The sequence below is a fragment of the Pipistrellus hanaki genome (genome assembly GCF_964339955.1).
Source record: "Pipistrellus hanaki genome assembly, chromosome: X".
Classification (NCBI taxonomy): Eukaryota; Metazoa; Chordata; class Mammalia; order Chiroptera; family Vespertilionidae; genus Pipistrellus; species Pipistrellus hanaki.
The window spans coordinates 91,032,306-91,054,823 of NC_140524.1; the positions used below are offsets into that span (position 1 = coordinate 91,032,306).

Below are 22,518 nucleotides of genomic sequence, written 5' to 3' on the forward strand. Positions count from 1 at the left end.
CATAACTGTAATTTTGCTACTGTTAGGAATCGAAATGTAAATATCTGTGTTTTCCGATGGTCTTAGGCGACCCACAGGTTGAGAACCGCTGCTGTAGAGCCTAACACCATCGGGATTTCTTTGGGGGTGATGAAAACGTTTTGGAACTAGAGGTGAATGTACTAAATGCCACTACATTATTCACTTCAAAATGGTTCCTTTTACATTATCTGGATTTCACTTCAAATAAAAAGGGATGCAAAAATTAAAAAGGCTAGCATCTGCTTTGTGGTAAGAGAAGCTGTAGGTAGAGCTTAGCAATTCCTGCATCAAAGAACAAGTGCATTGAAATCACAATAGAGATCCAACAGACCCTTCATGGTAAACACCAAGTTTACTGAAGAGTAACTAATTACTAGATACAAATGTCCAAGACTTTCCACCATGGTTCTAAGGTTCTCTTGCTGCACAACTCATGATTACTACCTTAAGAGATCACAATTATTTTTCTATTTTCATTTTATGCTGAAACAAGACACTCTCCCAGTAGCTTGACAACATTCTCGGTGTCCCTAATAATAATAATTATTATTATCAAATCAATAATTCATTCAACCATAGCCATTTTGAAACTGTAACACATAATGATTATAAGTTCATCATTTAAGTTCTCCCTTGAAGGCAAAGGTCCAGTATGGTACACATGTTCCATTATAAAAATTCTCAACAGCTTTAGAACTGAGGATAATGTGAAAAACACTAGAGTTATCCCAAAGTAGGACTCCAAGTCATTTTATTGCTTTCCTCATAAGTGGCCTTCAGAAAACTTAGTTGAATGAAAACCTAAATTGTCGAAACTGGATTGGCTCAGTGGATAGAGCATCTGCCTGCGGACTGAGGGTCCCAGGTTCGATTCCGGTCAAGGGCATGTACATTGGTTTCGGGCACATTCCCGGTGGGGGGTGTGCAGGAGGCAGCTGGTCGATGTTTCTCTTTCATTGATGTTTCTAGCTCTCTATCCCTCTCCCTTCTTCTCTGTAAAAAAATCAATAAAATACATATATAATTTAAAAAACTGAATAAAAGGTTCTACCACAGTTCTCCTGGCTCCAGAGGTTGTACAATTTCCCAAATTATTTCTAGCATGGCCCAGGGAGTCTCGCTCATGTAGATGTTTTCTCATCTCATAGAAATACTAGTGAGAAAAACTTGAACTTGGTTTAAAATCGGAATTCTCTAATGAAAACAAAATCAAACTTATGCTTTATTTTTGGTGAATTATATAACACAGAATACACTGTGGGTTCAGCTCATAGCCACACAGATTTTGTCACCTTAAGTCAAAACTATGTCTCTGAAATAAGGAGATATTAAGATATTTATTCTCTGACTTGGGTAAGTCCCATCTCTGTCACCAGTGTGGAAAAGGGTTCTATTCACCTAGGAACTTATGCAGTCCTCGAAGTTTTTATTCCTGTATTTGTTTGGACTTCCTATGTAGCAGCGAATACCCAGATAATGTATTTTTTAATGATCAGCAATTTGCATACTGTTAAATTCCTATGAACCTAAGAAAACTTTACTGATTAAAACAAAAAACACCGCCAAAACCGGTTTGGCTCAGTGGTAGAGCGTCGGTCTGCGGACTGAAAGGTCCCAGGTTCGATTCCTGTCAAGGGCATGTACATTGGTTGCGGGCACATCCCAGGTTGGGGGTGTGCAAGAGGCAGCTGTTCGGTGTTTCTCTCTCATCGATGTTTCTAGCTCTCTATCCCTCTCTCCTCTCCGTAAAAAATCAATAAAATATATTTTAAAAAAATCACCAAGGTATCTGAGAAGAGAGACACATCTGAAACCCTGGGAACAAAATTGCCTCTGCTTTCTTCTCATAACATGAGCCGGAAGTAGAGCCAGTTTTCATGTTACAAGTCAATTCTGGAAAGTACTCAAGCCAACTACAACCCACTAAATGAGAGGAGATTTATTATGTGAGGATGAGACTGGCACAGTAAGGGGCAAGTGCTTTACCATTAACCCAATCTTGAATGTGTTTAAAGTCCCCACTAGTCAAGCATAAGGAAAGCAATGCTTTTGTCCAAGCAGATATTTAAAATGCCTATTTTTGCTCGCAGATAATGAATTTTATATAATTTAAACTAGCTTATATAATGTTAAACTGGCTTCATAAATAAAGACATGCCCTGTTTATTTGATATATCCCTAGCCCCTAGCAAAGTGCTAGGATATAGATGTTCAATAAATAATTTTTAAATGAAACTAAATATGACTGAGACACAGCAACCCAGAACTTATAAACCCAGAACTTAAAAAACAGATAAGCACAATCTTGCAAAATTAACACGTTGGAAAGCCCTATGATAATTATAGTGACCCTATCCATCGTACCACTGATTTTGCAACTTCTCTAAAACTATTAACAGGTCCTCGAAGAATGTTATTTTGTTATAACATTGATGAGATGCCATAGGAAATTAACTCTGATTTGTATCAACCAACCTATGGTAAAACTAGATTCATTATACATCATTTTGCTTAAAGTCACAAAAATATTGGCTATGTTAAGTGAGGAAAGTTGTAGCTTCTTCCTCCTGCTAGGAAAGCCTAGGAACCTCAGAAACAGAATTAAGGAATTCCTGACTCATCACTAGAAACTCAAAACGAACCCCAGAAGAACAAGCTGTCCTCCTCTCAAGGTCCCTATGAAGAACAGCTAAGGGCGGCATCACCAACCAGGATGCTATGAACCTCCAGCTATTCCCAAGGGTTATGTACTTTTAAAAAAAAAATATATATTCTATTGATTTTTTACAGAGAGGAAGAGAGAAGGATGGAGAGTTAGGAACATCGATGAGAGAGAATCATCGATCAGCTGCCTCCTGCACACCCCCTACTGGGGATGTGCCCGCAACCAAGGTACATGCCCTTGACCGGAATCGAACCCGGGTCCTTTCAGTCTGCAGGCCGACGCTCTATCCATTGAGCTAAACCTGTTTTGGCAAGGGGTTATGTTCTGAGCTGCAATATGACCCAAGGAGCTAAGCTATAAGAGCTTCTCTCTGGGCAGAGTAGCTGATAACTTTGACAAATGCCTGCCCCAAATGCCACCGTTTTTTAGGACAAGGATGAAACAAAAGAAATTATTTCAAAATGCCCACTGGTTTGCTCATTTAAAAAGGATAATAAACTATCAAAGATAACCAGATGTATGAAACCACTACCAATAACATCATCAGCCTACCAGGAGCATCATCAATGCTTATTGAATGGCTAGCTGTACACTTTCATTTTACTTTCTTTCGCCAAGAATGCAAGCACAAAACTGGTTGACTTTCTAAGAAGTAATTCAATTCTCGCTGAACTTCACTTGATGATCTAGAATCTAGATGTTAAAGGCTCAAAGGCAGCATGGGTTCTTGAAGCAAGGTGATTCCCCTGGAGTCTGCAATTGGATTGATGACTCACACTAAATTGATATAGTCTTGTTTTCTTTCTGCACCTGCTGATGCAAGTCTTGCGATGCGACTGACGTAAAAAGAATTTGCCACAACAGCTAATTCTCACTTTGTGTTCTGTATTTTTAGAAAACCTACATTCCACTTTGTTAATTATTGAAGATCTACAAAATGAGGGAAGGCACATTTATACATATCAAATTAGTTAAGTATATGTGAATAATAATGTTCAAATGCTGCAAAGGTAGTGCTAAAAACTGGTTACAGTATAAGTTGGGATAACCCATTAAGAAAACAATCTGACAATACAAATCATAACCATATTGTATTTATGTATTTTGATATATACTATTGATAAGAATGTATCCTAAAGAAATATTTCAAATAACAACAAAAAATAACTTAAGCAGGAAAATATTTGCCACAGTTTTCTAATAAAGAGATAGTGAAAATAGCCTAACATGCCCAATGAGAGGGATGGTCAACATTGCATTTAAAATTTTTGGTACTGAAAATTACGTAGCAATAGAGACAGATGTTTGACAAAAGATAATACAAAAGCTTACTTTCATTATAACTGAAAATATGGATAAGCAAAACAAGGGAATATACAACAATGTTGTATATAAATATAAAACAAAGGGAATATACAAAATAGTTAAAAAATACATTTGTAGTCATTTGCAGTTTCTGACTTCTTGTTAAATTTTGTGATAAGACAATATACATCTTAACTATTTTGCTAAAACTAGCCTGTGGATCAACCATTTTAAGTGAAAAGATTTGAAGTTAAGTTGCTTAAAGAACCCTGCCTCTGTGTTAAAAAATAAGTAAATACATCACAGGTTTCTGATTTTCACTCTCTTCTCACCAAAATCCTTACAAATCCTCGGGCCAGACCAATGTAGAAAGTGAGGCACATGGCAGCCCTGTTTGGTGAGGCAGACTACACGTGACCATTTTATCTTTTTATTTTATTTTATTTTATTAAATTATTATCTGTGTACATATCGTACCATCCCCCCCCCACGTGACCATTTCATAGGCTCTGAGAATCTGCAATAAGCCTCTTTAACTTTGGCTAGTCCGGAGTTTGCTAGATGTACTTGATTACAAAACCCTTTTTGCACGCAAGACCCCCCAAACATTTTCCTCCCCACAGTTTGGGAAACAGTGCTTGGGTGATGCCCAAAGGAAATTCCCAGGAAGATTCCAGACCATGTGCTCTCCAGTTGAAAGCCACTAATGACAGTCTCCTTATCCCTCAGGTATATGTATTAAGCTGGAGAAAAGGCTTGAGAACCACTGATCTATGCTGCTTCTTAGAAACAATGGAAGCCCATACAAATAAATCCTCTAGGGTACCGGTCTGGGAGGGTTTTTTGTCCTTTATAAAAAGGGTTCTGATCTAGTCCAAAGGTAACAGCGGTTTCTGCAAAGAAATGGTACCTCTTCTTTGTAATTATAAAGTGGTGACCAAAGAAATCTGAGTAACCCATATGAGAATTAGTTTCTCTTTTAGCTATAAATACAATATTATTCATGATGTGAAAAAAGCATAGCTTTTTGAAGTTTAAATATTTAAAAAAAATATGTGTATGTTAGTAAGGTGTCTCTACCCAATAAACTCCAAATAGCTACTTCGCAGAGCTAAGGAGTGGACAAGCACAGCCCCCCACCCCCTCCACACAGACACACACACACACACACACTCACACACACACACACACCGTTCTTTAGCATTATTTACGCCACCTTTACCTCTGGTCGAAGTGTAGCTTTCATGCAGACTTGGCAAAGAGGTCCGTTTCGGGAGAACTGAAGGGGAAGGTGCCGAATTCTATTCCGACAGGTTGGCTCCTCACAAATCAGCCAGCCCTGCAGAGAAAAAAAGAGAACTCTTCAGTCCTCTCGCCACCATCAACAAATTCAAATAAAGACCCATGTCATTATCAAGGTAGACTCTTCTCATTCAAATTTTCCTTAGAGATTCTGAAATACGTCCTTAACTTCCTTTCCTGATGTGTTATTTTGATCTATGCCCCAAACTTAAAAGTTAGGCAATTCATCAAGTTTAAAAAAAAAAAAATAACATGAGATGGTATTCTCTTTTCTTAAAATACAATCTCTGTCCCACATACGACAATATCCTCCATTAAAATCTTTTATGATTATTCACAGATGTAAACCAATGGGTTTTAGTTCATTAGTACAGACCATTACCAAAGTAATGGATATGCCACATAGAAATAGATGACTTTTCCAACAGCCGAGTAACTAATTATTACTTAACTAGAGGCCTGATGCATGAAATTCGTGCAAGGGGCTCGGCCCTTGCAGCCCCAGCTTTGTCCAGAAAGATGTCTGGAAGGTCGTTTGGCAGTCTAGTCTAATTAGCATATTATACTTTTATTATTATAGATTGTTGAGATCAGTTTCCTTCTTGGTGAAATGAGCACAACAGTACCTGCTTTACAGGATTATTGTGGTTGTGATGTACTACATTCAGAGTGCTTAGACCTATGCTTGGCATAAGAGAAAAACTGGCTAAATGTGAAAATAAAATATTGTAAAAATAAAACATTGCCTGACTGGTGTGGCTCAATGGCTGAGCATCGAATTATGAACCATGAGGTCATGGTTCAATTCCTCGTCAGGGCACAAGCTTGGGTTTCGGGCTCTATCCCCAGTAGGGAGTGTGCAGGAAGCAGCTGATCAATGATTCTCTCTCACCATTGATGTTTCTCTCTCTCTCTCTCTCTCTCTCTCTCTCTCTCTCTCTCTCTCTCTCTCCCTTCTGAAAGCAATGAAAATATATTTAATAAATAAATAAATGAATAAATAAATAAAATCAAAACATGTTCATTTTTGCACATGTTCTCTGGAGGCTGCCATGTTTTCAAGGACAACGTCAACTGACCACCCTTTCCCAGTGGTTTCAAATAGCCACTGCCCCCTTCTCTGTACTTTCCCTCCTGTAGTTACTCCCCCTTGCTGCTCTTGTGTGAATGTTCCAATACACATGTGATAACAATATGCCTGTTATCTGAAATGGGCACTGTTTGCTATGAAACATATCCGTTAAACAAGTAAGATAAGACTTCACAAATAGGAATGAGCAAAACTCAGGTTCTCTGGGGGCTTTAGTGCTGTATGTATTAGGCATAATATACCTAAGGGAAACTAGAGGGTATAAAGGTGAACAAGGTATATTCCCCTGTTGCATGGGTTCCCAGTCGGGGAACTACAAGCAAGGACCTGACTGTCTTTGAGTCTTAGAGCCTTTGGAGAAGCAGAACTTCTGAACTGGTCTTGAAGAGCAAGTATACGTTGGAGAAGGCAGGAAAGACAACTTAGGTAGAGAAAACAACATGCGCAAAAGAATGAAGGCCAGAGAGAACAATGTGAATTATGATCAAGAAAGGCATCAGTGACATTATTAACCATGTTCCCTTTTTCTAGACTGAGCAACCTATTGGGTTTTGTTCTGCCTAAAGGAGAGCAGTATATCTACAATTGCTCCTTAATTAGGTTAGGGACTTTCGTCTGCCACTTATTAATGTGTTCACCAATAGCATTAATCCAAAGCTACAGGATGTCGCCACTCATTACTGTGCTAAGTGAACTCATTCGTCAGAATAGGCTCTTCTTGGAAATAGTTACAACCAAGTAAAGGCAAAGCACTCCAAATCCGTTCTTTTACATTTTTACTAGTATGCCCAAAGAAAGCGGACTGTAACATTTTTATTTTCCCATTTTTTAAGTAAGTTATTATATGTGTACATATCTTACCATTTCCCCACCCTCCCACTCCCATACATGCCCTCTGCCTGTGGATTCCTCTAGAATTTTTATGGTTTCCCGTATTATGTTTAAGTTCTGTATCCATTTTGAGTTTATTTTTGTGTATGATGTAAGCTGGTGGTCTAGTTTCATTTTTTTGCATGTATCTGTCCAATTTTCCCAAAACTATTTATTGAAGAGACTGTCTTGGCCCTATTGTATGTTCATGCTTCCTTTGTCAAATATTAACTGAGCATAGTGATTTGGGTTGATATCTGGATTCTCTATTCTATTCCATTGGTCTATATGTCTGTTCTTATGCCAGTAACAGGCTGTTTAGAGAATAGTGGCTTTGTAATACAGCTTGAAATCTGGTATTGAGATCCCTCATACTTTATTCTTTCTCAGGATTCCTGTGGCTATTCGGGGTCTTTTTTTAAATTTAATTTTAATTGTTTTTTAATTCCAGATGAATTTTTGAAGAGTTCTTTCTAGGTCTGTGAAAAATGCCATTGGTATTTTAATGGGGAGTGCACTGAATCTATAGATTGCTTTGGGTAGCATGGACATTTTAATGATGTTGATTCTACCAATCAATGAACATGGTATGTTCTTCCATCTGTTTACGTATTCCTCTCTTTTTTCAGTGTCCTGTAGTTTTCAGCATATAGGTCTTTTACCTCTTTGGTTAAGTTTATTCCTAGGTATCTTAATTTTTTTGGTGCGATGGTAAATGGGGTTGCTTTTTTAGTCTCTCTTTCTGTAAGTTCACTATTATTGTATAGAAACGCCATAGATTTATTGGCGTTAATTTTGTATCCTGCCACATTGCCAAAATTACTTAAGTTCGTTAGTTTTTTATGGAGTCTTTAGGGTTTTTTATGTAGAATATCATGTCATCTGCAAAGAAGGACAGTTTTACTTCTTCTTTTCCAATTTGGATGCTTTTTATTTCTTCTTCTCTGATAGCAATGGCTAATATTTTCAGTAATATCTCAAACAGGAGCAGTGAGAGTGTACATCCCTGTCTTGTTCCTGTTCTTAGGGGAAATGGTTTTAGTTTTTGCCCACTGAGTATGATGTTAGCTATGGGTTTGTTATATATAGCTTTTATTATGTTAAGGTATGATCCTTCTATTCCCACCCTGTTGAGAGTTTTTATCAAGAAAGTGTGTGGGACTTTGTCAAATGTTTTTTCTGCATCAATTGATATGACTATGCGATTTTTATCTCTCAATCTGTGACGTATCACGTTTATTGATTTGTGAATATTGTACCATCCTTGCATTCCTGGGATAAATCCTACTTAGTCATAGTGTACCGTATTTTCCAGCGTATAAGATGACTTTTGAAACGAAAAAAAGTCAACCGAAAATCGGGGGCAAAAGACCAAAATTGCACAAAAATTACCCGCAGATCTTGACGGCAAAGTAAGTCTTTTCTTTGAAGTAGGGGGTAGTCTTGTACAGTGAATACAGGCCGAAACCTATGTTTTAACTGTAAAACTAGGGGGTCGTCTTACAGGCCGGAAAATACGGTATGATCTTTCTGATGTATTGCTGAATCCGATTTGCTAGAATTTTGTCGAGGATTTTGGCATCTATGTTCATGAGGGATATTGGCCTATAATCCTCTTTCATTGTGTTGTCTTTATCTGCTTTTGGTATAAGGTGATGCTGGCTTCATAGAAGGAGCTTGGAAGTATTCTTCCTCTTTAATTTTTTGGAATAGTCTGAGGAGGGTAGGTTTTAGTTCTTCCTTGAATGTTTGGTAAAACTCCCCTGTGAAGCCGTCTGATCCCGGGCTTTTGTTTGCTGGAAGCTTTTTGATGACTGCTTCAAGTTCTTCCATAGTTACTGGCCTATTGAGCTGTTTAGATTCTTCCTGATTGAATTTTGGAAGGTTATATTTTTTCTAGGAATATGTCCATTTCCTTCGGGTTGTCCATTTTGTTGGAATGAAGTTGTTCAAAGTATTTTTAAATAATCCTTTGTATTTCTGTGCGGTCTGTTGTTATTTTACCTCTTTCATTTCTGATTTTGTTTATTTGGGTCTTCTCTCTTTGCTTCTTGGTGAGCTTGGATAGAGGTTCATCAATCTTGTTTATCCTTTCAAAGAACCAGCTCTTGGTTTTGTTGATCTTTTGTATTGTTTGTTTGGTCTCTATTGCATTTATCTCCACTCTGATCTTTATTATTTCCTTCCTTCTGCTTACACTGAGCCTTTCTTGTTGCTCTCTTTCTAACTCTTTTAGTTGTAGGGTTAAGTAATTTATTACCATTGTTTCTTGTTTTTTGCAGTAGGCTCAAAACTGCTTTTGCTGTGTCCCATAGATTTTGGATTATTGTGTTTTCATTGTCATTTGTTGCCATGATGTTTTTTCTTTCTTCCTTGATCTCTCTGGAAACCCAGTCATTGTTTAATAGAATGCTGTTTAGTCTCCATGTGTTAGATTTGTTTTGGATTATTTTTATTGTAATTAATTTCCAGTTTTATGACACTGTGATCTGAGAAGATACTTGGTATGACTTTGAAGAGACTTTGCCTATGTTCCTATGGTCTATCTTTGAAAATGGCCCATGTGCACTTGAGAAGAATGTATATTCTGTGGCTTTGGGGTGAAATGTTCTGAAGATGTCAATTTCATTTGGTCTAATGAATCATTTAGGATTGATATTTCTTTGCTGACTTTTTGTTTAGAGGATTTGTCCAATGGTGAGAGTGGGGTATTAAAGTCTCCTACTATGATTGTATTGCTGTCAATCTCTCCCTTGATATCCTCCAGATTTTTTTTTTAATGCATTTGGTACGTATGTTTACCAGAGTGATTTCTTCTTGTTGAATTGCTCCCTTTAGTATTATGAAGTGGCTTTCCTTATCTCTTATTATGTCCCCCATTTTGAGATCTAATTTTTCAGATATAAGTATTGCTACCCCAGTTCTTTTTTTATTTCTATTTGCCTAGAAAACCTTTTTCCATCCCTTCACCCTCAGTCTGTGTGCATTTTTTTTTCTGAGGTGGGTTTTTTGCAGACAGTAGATATATGGGTCTTGTTTTCTTATCCAATCCGTTACCCTGTGTCTTTTGCTTGGGGCATTTAATCCATTTACATTTAAAGTTATTATTGACAGGTACTTATTTGTTACCATTCTTATTTGTTACCCCTGTGTTCCTTCTTCACTTCCTATATTCTATTTTATAGCAGACCCTTTAGCATTTCTTGCATTGCTGGTTTAGTGGTGATAAATTCCCTTAGTCCTTTTTTGTCTGTGAAGCTCCTGATTTTACCTTCAGTTTTGATTGATAGCCTTGCTGGGTACAGAATTCTTGGATTCAGACCCTTCCTTTGCATGACTTTGTATATTTCATTCCATCATTCCCTTCTGGCCTGATGAGTTTCTGTTGAGAAATCAGTTGCCTTCTTGGTTCTTCTTCATTTCCTATTGGTTTTTACTCATATTGTCGAATTTGTCTTCCATTCTTTTCAGCCACCTTATGACTATTTCTCTGAATTCTTTCTCTAACATGTTGCTAGCCTAAGGTGACCAGACATCCTGCTTTTGGTGGGACAGTCCTGATTTTAACAATGTGTCCCGCGCCCCGCGGCATTTTAAAAAAGATTCTTTCCAAAAATCGGGACGTCTGGTCACCTTATGCTAGCCTCTATTTCGTTTACTTCCTTTTCTGGTGATGCCTGCTTTTCTTTCATATGTGGACTGTTTCTTTGTCTCCCCAGAGTCTGTCTTCTCTGGATGTCTGGTTATGTAGTTCTCTCTCTCCTTATCCCAGGCAAAATCTGACCTTTCCGTGGTGGAGTGTAGACCTCTTCTGAAACCGCGTGTTTGCGCCAATTGGGGACCGATGTTTTGGGGCTCAGAGCTGTTCGATGGTTGCCTTAGTTGTAACTTTTCAAGCTTCCGATAAGATCCACTTTCCCCTTCAAGATGTCGTGGTCTTTGCGTCCAAGCCAGTCGCTCTGAGAGGGAACTCAGCCGCAGTGGGGGCTGCCCGGTCAGGGGAACCAAGCCAGTCGCTCTGAGAGGGAACTCAGCCGCAGTGGGGGCTGCCCGGTCAGGGGAACCCCGTCCAGCAGTCCTCCACCTTCTCCTGGAGTTTAGCTGTTCCCTAACTTGTCAACAATTACTCCCTGTGTGACCCTCAGGTGTTCTTTCTTTCTGCTCCAGGACAAGGCTCGGGACCCGTCTGTCTAATCCACTGCCATTTTTTCTGAAGTCCACTGTAACATTTTTTACTAAAAGAAAATATGCCTCCTTTAAAGAATATAATATCCATCTAGACCAGTGGTCTGCAAACTCATTAGTCAACAGAACCAAATCTCAATAGTACAACTATTGAAATTTCTTTTGAGATCCTAAGTTTTTAAAGTTAAACTACATAGGTAGGTACATTGTTATTAACTTAATTAGGGTGCTTCTAAGCTGGGTTTTGCTAAAAACTCAAGGGGCCAAAGATCTGCATGTGGCTCACGAGCTACAGTTTGCCGACCAGGGATCTACACATTCACAGTAAGCTTCATTCCTACCTTCAGTCAATAGGCTGAAATATTTTAATATTTAATTTGAACTTTTAACGGAGGGGGCCTCAAGGAGACCTTATGAAATCTTTAATAGATGCCCAGAATTATATTTAATATTGTAGAGTTTCAGGAAATTACAAACCAAACATGACAACAAGGTACACACACACACACACACACACACACACACACACACATACACGTAATTCAGTGTAGTTTGGCTTTAAGAAGCAACATGTATGGTACCAACTATAAATGCTAAACAACACAGAGAAGGGATGGAGTCATGTGGATCCTACCACGAACTAGAATAAAGAATCAGTGGTTCTGAATCATAGTAATAGTCATAGTCATAGTCTTAGGGTCACATTTTCTTGATTTAAGGACACATTTTTATTCACAGTTTACTACCGTGTTTCCCCGAAAATAAGACATCCTCCGAAAATAAGACCTAGCGCATGGAAAGATAAGACATCCCCTGAAAATAAGACCTAGCACAACTTTGGGAGAAAAAAAATTAATATAAGACACTGTCTTATTTTCGGGGAAACAGGGTATTTCTAAAACTCAAATGCATTTACAATTGACATGTACATATACTGATGTATTTGTATTTCCTTTGAAAAAGCTATTAAGATATAGCTCACAATTGATGGCCTCTCAGAATTAAAGAAACAAGATACTTTGGTTTAGTCTATTCTAGGTATGGAGAATACCAAGGGGGATAGTAGAGCTGACCGCAGCATCAGATATTAAGTTTTAAATGCAGCCTATTGACACTAAAGGTCAGACTAGTTGTTTCTGGTTACCATGTAGACATATTAATAAAGGAAACAGTAGACTTCAAGCAAACCATGCATGAAAAATGTAGGACTGGATGTCTCTTTTTATCATTCATTTGGAGTTGCTACATTTAAAAAATATACTTTTTTTTTTTTTATTGATTTCAGAAAGGAAGGGAGAGGTGGAGAGAGAGCTAGACATTAATGATGAGAGAGAAACACTGATTGGCTGCCTCCTGAACGCTCTCCCCCCCAACTGGGGATGGAGCCCACAACCTGGGTATGTGCCCTGACCTGGAATCGAACCATGACCTTACACCAGCCGGGCTGGAGTTGTTACGTTTTTGAGACAATAAATTATTAAGCACCAGAATATAGCCTGGAAGTTAAAACTTTCTTTTCAGGTTTTGAAACCTGATTCCATCCATTTATTGCAACTCCACGACTCACTAGGTGAGCTGCCAACCAGGGAGATCTAAATTGTTACCTCACCTGTTTCTACAGCAAACACCCAACTATCTCTGACAGAGTTACTAACTAAATGGCCTTTCCAGTAATATAGAAAACAGATAATATAATTTGCCTAGACTTCCTACCAGTTATAATTAACATTAAAGAGGTCTTTTCTTCTTTGTCACCTCTCTCTATTCAGTACTTATTTGGGTTTGTTTGTACTTACTATCTGTTAATCTCCCTTTACAAATGACAACAATAACTAGCGCTATTATGCTTGGAAATTAAACATGCTGATAACTGTGTGAAGGGAACTGGAGCTGAAAAAATATTAAAGCCTGTAGCTCTTTATACCTCTTGTTTTATTTTGATAATTAAGCTTTTGGTCATGGTCTATTTTAAACAAAACTCTTCTATGGGGGAAATGGGCCCTAATCTTATTCAATATATGCTTTGCTTCCATTCAATTTTTTCAAGTATATTTTGGTTAACCATTTGTTCCCCGCAACAAATAATAACGGGCTGTATTAAATCTGCCTTTCAAAGAACATTTGTGTCCTTAAAAATAAATATGCCAGGTCTTTGAAAAAAAAATCCCACAATGGGGCAAACCATCCATTGCAAGATGTCACAGTGAAATTCACCTCACATGAGTGTAAAAAATGAAGCAAATGAAAATACTAACATTTTGTAAATTTACTTTGAATCACTACTCAGAGACAAAACTAAACTAATGTTCATTTCCCATGTTGGGAAATAATGTACTGTCCAAAACTATGTGGCCAAGTCAATAGGAGGAAAACAACAAAGTGTAGTTCTTTGGAAGTCAAACCTATAAAAAGATTTGGGCTTTAATAAAAACTTCCAAAACCTCTCTAAGGACATTGTCTATCATCCAAATATGTCATTTTATTATGCATGCCACACCAAAGTGCCAAATTGTCATAACCAACAGAAATAAGGTCATTAACATACTTTGTATAATTTATATCTTCATGTACATATTCCCGCAGCCCCCTTTTATGGCTACACAAATTTGGGGAATTTTGCAAAAATAAAAGTATTTTGAATTTTATATACATACATATAAATTTTGTGTGTGTGAGAAGAAATAAGGCCATTAAGTTTTCAGAGGGCTACTAAAACCATGCTTATAAGTAAAGGTTTCAAAGCCACCTGTCCAATAGCAAAACAATGATTCCTTGAAATCATTGTGAACAAAATTGTGTGAAATGTTGATCGGTTCTGATTGCTAATGTTTCTGAGGCCTTAACTAAAATATGTCCCCACATGCTAAAAAGGTGTTCCTGATAGTTGCCCCTTAAACACAAACTGTTATTGAGTATACTTGGCATTTTTAGAAGGATGCACACACAAAAATCATCCAGACCTGGAAATGTGGTCCATAGGAGGCACTCAAAAATATCTTTTGAATATAGTAGTTCCCCTTTACCCATAGTTTCACTTTCTTTTTTATTTTTATAATCCTCACCTGAGGATATTTTTCCATTGATTTTAGAGCATAGGAGGCAGAGAGGAGGGAGCAAGGGAGAAAGACAAAGAGGTAAGAGAGACACATCAACTAGATGCCTGCCACATGTGCCCCTATCAGGGTTGGGGAACATGCAACCAAAGTACGAGGTATGTGCCCTTAATTAAAAATCAAACCCCCGCCTCCTTAGTCCAGTGGTCGGCAAACTCATTAGTCAACAGAGCCAAATAGCAACAGTACAACAGTTGAAATTTCTTTTGAGAACCAAATTTTTAAAACTTAAATGTCTTCTAACGCCACTTCTTCAAAATAGACTTGCTCATGCCATGGTATTTTGTGAAAGAGCCACACTCAAGGGGCCAAAGAGCCGCATATGGCTCGCGAGCTGCAGTTCGCTGACCATGGCCTTAGTCCATGGGGAGAAAATCTAACCATTGAGCAACCAACCAGGGCCACAGTTTCACTTTTTGTGGTTTCAGTTAACCCTGGGTCAACCCAGTCTGAAAATATCAAATGAAAAATTCCAGAAATAGCCGAAACCGGTTTGGCTCAGTGGATAGAGCATCAGCCTGTGGACTGAAGCATCCCAGGTTTGATTCCAGACAAGGGCATGTACCTTGGTTGCGGGCATATCCCCAGTAGGGGGCGTGCAAGAGGCAGCTGATTGATGATTCTCCTTTATCGATGTTTCTAACTCTATCCCTCTCTCTTCCTCTCTGTAAAAAAATCAGTAAAATGTATTTTTTTAAAAAGAAAAATTCCAGAAATAAATAATGTGTAAGCTCTAAATTATGCACCATTCTGAATAGGATCAAATCTTTTTTTTTTTTTTAACTGATAGCTATTTTATCATTTCTGATTTTTAAAAAATATATATTTTATTGATTTTGTACAGAGAGGAAGGGAGAGAGATAGAGAGCTAGAAACATCGATGAGAGAGAGTCATCGATCAGCTGCCTCTTGCACACCCCCTACTGGGGATGTGCCCGAAACCAAGGTACATGCCCTTGACCAGAGAACTGAACCCGGGTCCCTTCAGTCCCCAAGCCGACACTCTATCCATTGAGCCAAACCGGTTTCGGCTAGGATCAAATCTTGTGCAGTCCCGCTCCATGCCCCCCGGATGGGAATCGTCCCGTTTGCCAGTGACTCCATACTTTAAACGCTCCCTGCCATTAGTCACTTACTAGCCATCCTGGTTATCAGACCACCGTGGAGTACCATAGTGCTTTTGAGCAATTAACTCTTATTTTACTTAACTTTCACTCACATAACTTTTATTACAGTATTTTATAACTCTTCTATTTTATTATTAGTTATTGTTAACCTCTTACTGTGCCTAATTTATAAATTAAACTTTATCATAGGTATGTATGCATAAGAAGAAGTATAGTACATGTAATTAATATACCACAGGCTTGGTACTATCTGTGGTTTCAGATATCCAGTGAGGAATGTATCCTCCATGGATAAGGGGAGACTTCTATAAATAAATGCATAGAAGTGATAAAAAAAAATGCATATTCATGGAAAATAAGGGCCTAAAATTCACAGTCCTTATTCTTTGTTGTTTTTTTTTCTTTAATCCTCACCAGAGGAAGACAGAGGGATAGAGAGTTAGAGAGTTAGAGAGTTAGAAACATCGATGAGAGAGACACATTGATCAGCTGCCTCTTGCACACCCCCTACTGGGGATGTGCCCGCAACCAAGGTACATGCCCGTGACCGGAATCGAACCTGGGACCTTTCAGTCCGCAGACCGACGCTCTATCCACTGAGCCCAACCGGTTTCGGCACCTGACGATATATATATATATATTTTTAAATATATTTTATTGATTTTTTACAGAGAGTAGGAGAGAGTGATAGAGAGCTAGAAACGTCGATGAGAGAGAAACATCGACCAGCTGCCTCTTGCACACCCCCTACCGGGGATGTGCCCACAACCAAGGTACATGCCCTTGACCGGAATCGAACCTGGGACCTTTCAGTCCGCAGACCAACGCTCTACCACTGAGCCAAACCGGTTTCGGCACCTGAGGATATATTTTTATTGATTTCTATAGACAGAGGGAGCGAAGGAGGGAGGAGTGGAAGGAAGGAGGGAGAGGAGATACAGAGAAACACTGATTGGTTGCCTCCAGTATGAGCCCTGACTGGGGAGCAAACTTGCAATCTAGGTATGTGACCTAACCAGGAATCAAACCCAAGACGTTTTGGTATATAGGACAATGCTCCAATCAACTCAGCCACCTGTCCAGGTCCACAGTATTTCTCATTCTCTTAAAAATACTTTTATTGATTTCAGAGAAGGGTGAGGAAGAGAGAAAGATAGAAAGATCAATGGGGAGAGTATCATTGATTGGCTGACTCCTGTACGCCCCACACTGGGGATTGGGACTGCAACCCGGGCATGTGCCCTGATCTGGAATCATAGGTCGACACTCAACCACTGAGCCATGCTGGCTGGGCATATTTCTTATTCTCGAATCAAATAGGTCAAGGGCCCTTCTCCCATTTCCAATCATTCACCAAGTCTGCCCCCTGGCCTTACAGACCTATTATTACCAACCTCACCCAAGCCCAGACCTCAGAGTTGATCTATTGCAATAGCCCGCTACAGGGTTTCCCTGACTCCATTCTCTCCCACACCCAATGCCAAGTGTGGCTTCCCACTCCCATCCCCCGACTGTACCTTCCAGAGCACATGTGTCAAACACAAGGCCCGCGGGCCAAATCCAGCCCGCCAGGCCTTGCAATGTGGCCCGCACCGCGCTGTCATCACTGCACTCCGCTGTCAGTTTATGACATTGTCAGTTTATGACTGTTCAGTAAACCATTTGGCCCGCGATTTAGGCTGGATTTTAGATTTTGGCCCCTTCTCTGATTGAGTTCGACACCCCTATTCCAGAGAGTATTAAGAAGCCAGGCTTTGGTCTGGCTTTCCGATTTTTACAGCCTCATCCTATTCCTCTTTTCTCATTATTCTCTTACATACACTCTTTGCCACATCAGATTTTTTTTCACCGTCTTCATCACATTTTGCCCATTGCCAGCTCCTCGTCTGTACTCATGCTGTAGAAGCTTTGCCTAAAACGTCTACTCCTTGACCACCACTTTCCTTCCTCTCCTTTGAAATTTCCCCACCCACCAGGGACTGCTCCCTGTACCCCAGTTACAAGTGAGCACACACGCTTTGCACTATCCCTGAGCCATCTTATGTTACCTCCTTGAATGATGGTCAGGCCCCCAGAAGTAACCTGCTTTGGATTGGTAGTGTCCGCCACCATCTCCGGCACAAAGGTTCACAGTCAATGAAGAATACAGAGTTGAGATTATGAAAAACCAGGCTTGAGTGTTTCTCTCGTTCATTAATGTGTAATTTTGTATAAGTCACCAAATCTCTCTCTAAGCTTCAGTCTCCTTGTCTATAAAACAGGAAGGAATGACACCTATCCTACTGGAGTTGTTAAGAGGATCAGATAAGAAAACCCACCCAGAGTTCAATAAATTAAAATATTATTATCCTACATATGCCACCAATACTGGGAAAACCAGTGCTGGGCTGGCTATAGCTGACAAAGTACTATTAAAGGTGTAATATACAAATGTGGTAAGAGCCAGGTCAACTTTCACATGGTATTATCCCAAAATAGAGAATCCCAATGATGAATAATGGGTAAGATTAGGCAGAGCTGCATCTCAAATTGACTGCAAAATAATACAACTACGTAGTCCATATAAGTGAAATGATCAGGTTTTTTCTGATAAAACTATACTGGAGTCCTAGCTGGTTTGACTTAGTGTATAGAGCACATGTGTCAAACACAAGGCCCGCGGGCCAAATCCAGCCCGCCAGGCCTTGCAATGTGGCCCGCACCGCGCTGTCATCACTGCACTCCGCTGTCAGTTTATGACATTGTCAGTTTATGACTGTTCAGTAAACCATTCGGCCCGCGATTTAGGCTGGATTTTAGATTTTGGCCCCTTCTCTGATTGAGTTCGACACCCCTAGTATAGAGCAATGACAGCCTGCGGATTAAAGGTTCCTAGGTTCGATTCTGGTCAAGGGCACATGCCTAGGTTGGGGGCTCAATCCCCAATAGGGGGCGTGCAGGAGGCAGTGGATTAATAATTCTCTCTCATCATTGATGTTTCTATCTCTCCTCCATTCCTCTCTGAAGTCAAAAAAAACAAAAACAAAACAAAAAACTATACTGGATTTGACGTTACAGATGGCAGAATGGATGGTGAGAGAAGAGGAGGTGGTCTTTGCTTTACTTGGAATTCACAGAGATTTTCAAGAGAAACAACGCAGTAAAGCAGTGACATATGATTTCATTTAACTGTAATGGCTCTCCAGGAGTACGATGACAGGGTCACAGGGCTAGGTCTGCCAGCTCACACGCTCTCAGAGTTCATCATATCATTATCCTATATAATAAAAGGGTAATATGCAAATAGACCAAATGGCAAAACTGAACAACCAATCAAAGTGTAATATGCTAATGATATGTTAAGGCTACTCAACAGCTCGCTATGACATGCACTGACCACCAGGGGGCAAATGCTCCGACCTGTAGATTAGCTTGCTGCTGGGGTCTGGCTGATTGGGACTGAGCAAAATGAACCAGACATGCCCCGAAGCCCCCCGCAGTCCCTCCCTGGCCCGATCGTGCACTGGTGGGGACCCTCAGCCTGGCCTGTGCCCTCTTGCAATCCTGAACCTCTTGGGGGGATGTTGGAGAGCCAGTTTCAGCCCGATCCCACAGGCCACTGCCCTTGGGAGGGCGCCAGATGCAGGGCTCACGGCTGGCGAGCAATGCTGCAACAGTGCAAGCCTCTCCTGATTGTAACTGATTGGGCGTGAGCCCGAGACAGGCACAGTGGGGCGGGATGAGCGGGAGCAGCAGATAGGAGGAGTAGCAGGCGTGCTGGACTGGGGGTTTCGGTCGAATCCCTGCAGGCCACCCAGAGGGACCCTACCTGTGCACAAATTCGTGCACTGGGCCTCTAGTTTTTCTATAGTGGCCTAACCACCTCCTATCCCCAAACTAGTGCACTTTAAGAACACGAGACCCTTTTCCACCAAAAACCATTTATACATGTTCTGGGGTTCCCTTGCAGTGAAATTTTTCTGTCACAGAATTATCCCCAGCATAAAATGGGTCTTCTTATAGACAGAGCACAGTATGGGCCCGCAGCTGCCTTTGAAGAATGACATGTTGTGATTCGGGACTTCCAGAAATAAAAAAAACAAATTGCTTTCTGACCCACATTTGCACCCAAAACTGGGAGAAATTTTCCCTAAGATCTCCAGGGGAAATTTTAACAGGAACATAATTTTGCATTTAAAGTTAAGTTTTCAACACTACAGCATTCTGGCACGTCAAAGGGTGATTATTAAGTCTCAGAGAGGTGCCAGGGTAGGAGATGAAAAGAGAAACTCAGGGGGAAAAAATACAAACTGACTATTCACCAAAGTTAATACAAAAATTTATTTTTTAAAAATTATCAAAACAGATGTGGAAAGTGCTTTGTCGGTCAATGTGAGAGTTTTGAATATTATTAAAATTGATTTTTAAAGTAAGATATGTCTTTAAATGAACAGTCACATGCCATTTCATCCAAGTTATTTGAGACTTATTGATCTGATCATTTGTGCAAGGGCCAGACTGTGCCATCAGTTTGCTGAAAAGATAATGGAGCACACCCCAACTGTTATGATAGGTTAGATGCAAACAGCGCTCCTCATTTAAACACACAGAATAGCACTACAAGTGGACACATTCTAACCTCTGCGATTGTATATTACATGATAAATTAGCAAGTTGTTCTGCTTTGCCTCACATCAAATCCAATACCACAGCTATGTTATTTTAATTTGCAATCAGAGGTTGAGCACCAGAAGATGTACCTGAGGGACATTAAACCATCTTCTCCTGCTATGCTGTGAGCGGAGAAAGCCAACAATTACCAGCAATTTTATTTTACCACTGTAGGACAATACAAGAACAGTTAAAATGGTCTCCACGCAAGCAACTGGGCAAAATATACTTTAAATTACTTTATATGGAAGATTACATTTGGGGAGGGGGTTCAATGGTGAACATGTATCTTTCTGTATGGGCAGCTGAAAAATCTCTCCTGGTATATTCAAGCCTATTGTATAAAATACTCTCCCTATTCATCCAACTCAAAAGCAAGCTACATTCGTAGGCTATAATAGGTCACAACTAAGTACACAGTACCTTGCTTCAGGAATAATTTCGCTTTGTCTGTCAACTGTCAACAAAGCACAAAGAGCTCATGCAACCCAGCCATGTACTGTGGATGTTAGAGAGCTAAGAAAATACAAATAATAAGAATACAAGGTTTGTGAGCGGCCCTGCTTTCATTTTATATGTGAAACGGAAAGCATTTTCCTCTCCACATTCCATTAATCTCTATTGTACTACAAATCTTTTCACAAAAGACTTTTGTTTTCACTATGTGACTTGGGGATGTAATATTCCAACTGTGATGAATGTCCGACTTTCCAACATGAATGCTTATAAGTGGATGCGCCAGTTAAGGCATATAGTCATTTCAACAAGAAAAAGGGGGGAAAATAAAATGGAATGGTAAAATGGCTACTCTGGTGTTTATATTATTTTAGTGATGAAGCCGCTAAGAATAAATTGTTAATTACTTCCACCACTGACCTTGCTCTCAAGTCTCACCCTTGGAAAAAAAAAGTCATCTCCACTATATTACACAATGAAGAAATAAACTTCAACAGTAAACTCAAGGTTTAGTTTCATCAATATGTACCCAGAAAAAAGACTGGAATACTCTGAAATGCCATCACTGGTTCCCTTTTGGTGGTTTCTTCTGTCTCTGTATTTTCTAAAATGTCTACAAGTGTGTATTGTTTTTATAATCAGAAAACCGTTATTAATGAGGGAAGACAGTTTTGACAAGAGCTTTCAATATAATCAAATCACCAATCCATCTGAAAAATACCTTGAGCTATACCATGTTTCACTGTAACCAAGATGAATTTTCTGGGAATGTGCTTAGGGAAAAAAGAGCACATTAAAACCGTTTTTTCTTTAAAACATTTTAGACTAGTCCAGAAATTTCAAAAAATAGGTCAATTTAAGCATATAAGCAGTTCTCGAGTAGAAAGTGGCAGGGCATGTATTAGTGGTATTAGAATAATTTATCAAATTAAGCCACTCACTGAGATCCACAGAGTCTTCGATGGAAGATGATTTGAACACTTTTCTTTATGATGCTGGATCTCTGAAGGTGGGTAGCAAACCAGTTTTAAAGAGAGATGCTTTGTTCCCTAGAGTATTTCCTTCCAGACTTTTTTTCTGGGGACATATTGATGAAACCCCTCCCCTGGCTTTATTCAGTGCACACACGGATCAGCATGTCCAGGGTGGGAATCAATTTTTAAAAAAATTCAATCAGGAAGGCATGCTCGAACCTTATTACGAGCAGAGTTTCTTTTCTCTGCTCAAGCCTAGCTAAAAGTAATTGTTATTATTTGTTTGTTTGCAGGCTAGAATTGATTGGCATGGTTTAATGTGATATGCCTTTGGGTACAGAGCAGCAAATGTTAAAACTGCACTATATATGCAACGGCCTCAAAGGGCATCTTAAAATCAGCATGGAGTTCAAACCATCACCAGGCAATGTTTGTTCATTTAACTTTAATTATTTTCTCCTTGAGAGTGGTACTAATGAAACTGAATATCTTTCATGGTTTCGAAGGGCTGTTTGAATGGTCTGTAAACAGAACTAAGGGTAGACAAGAGATCTGGCTGAGCCAGGGGGTTGCTAGGCGATGCCGAATGTAAACTCACAAACTTGTTAAGGTTTCCCTTGCTCTCATGCCACTTTCACACACTCTCAAAAGTTTTGAGAATTGATTTTTCAGGTGGCCATTAAAAAAAGAGACCCCCTCCCTTTCGAAATTCACCCCCCCCCCCCCCCCCCGAGCTGATCTGCCAGCTTCAGAAAAGAAG

At 39.5% G+C, this 22,518-nt stretch overlaps 1 protein-coding gene and 1 long non-coding RNA gene across 2 annotated transcripts in view; one reads left to right on the top strand and one right to left on the bottom strand.

The window, feature by feature from the left end:
- Positions 1 to 22,518, bottom strand: part of POLA1 (DNA polymerase alpha 1, catalytic subunit) — a 311,394-nt gene that overhangs the window by 106,723 nt on the left and 182,153 nt on the right. Inside the window, exon 35 of the mRNA XM_084869425.1 lies at positions 5,214 to 5,330. Within this exon, the coding sequence (XP_084725551.1) occupies positions 5,214 to 5,330 (117 nt within the window). The remainder of the gene's footprint in view (positions 1 to 5,213; positions 5,331 to 22,518) is intronic.
- Positions 1 to 22,518, top strand: part of LOC311614722 — a 520,998-nt gene that overhangs the window by 97,872 nt on the left and 400,608 nt on the right. The gene's annotated exons all lie outside the window — the stretch shown is intronic.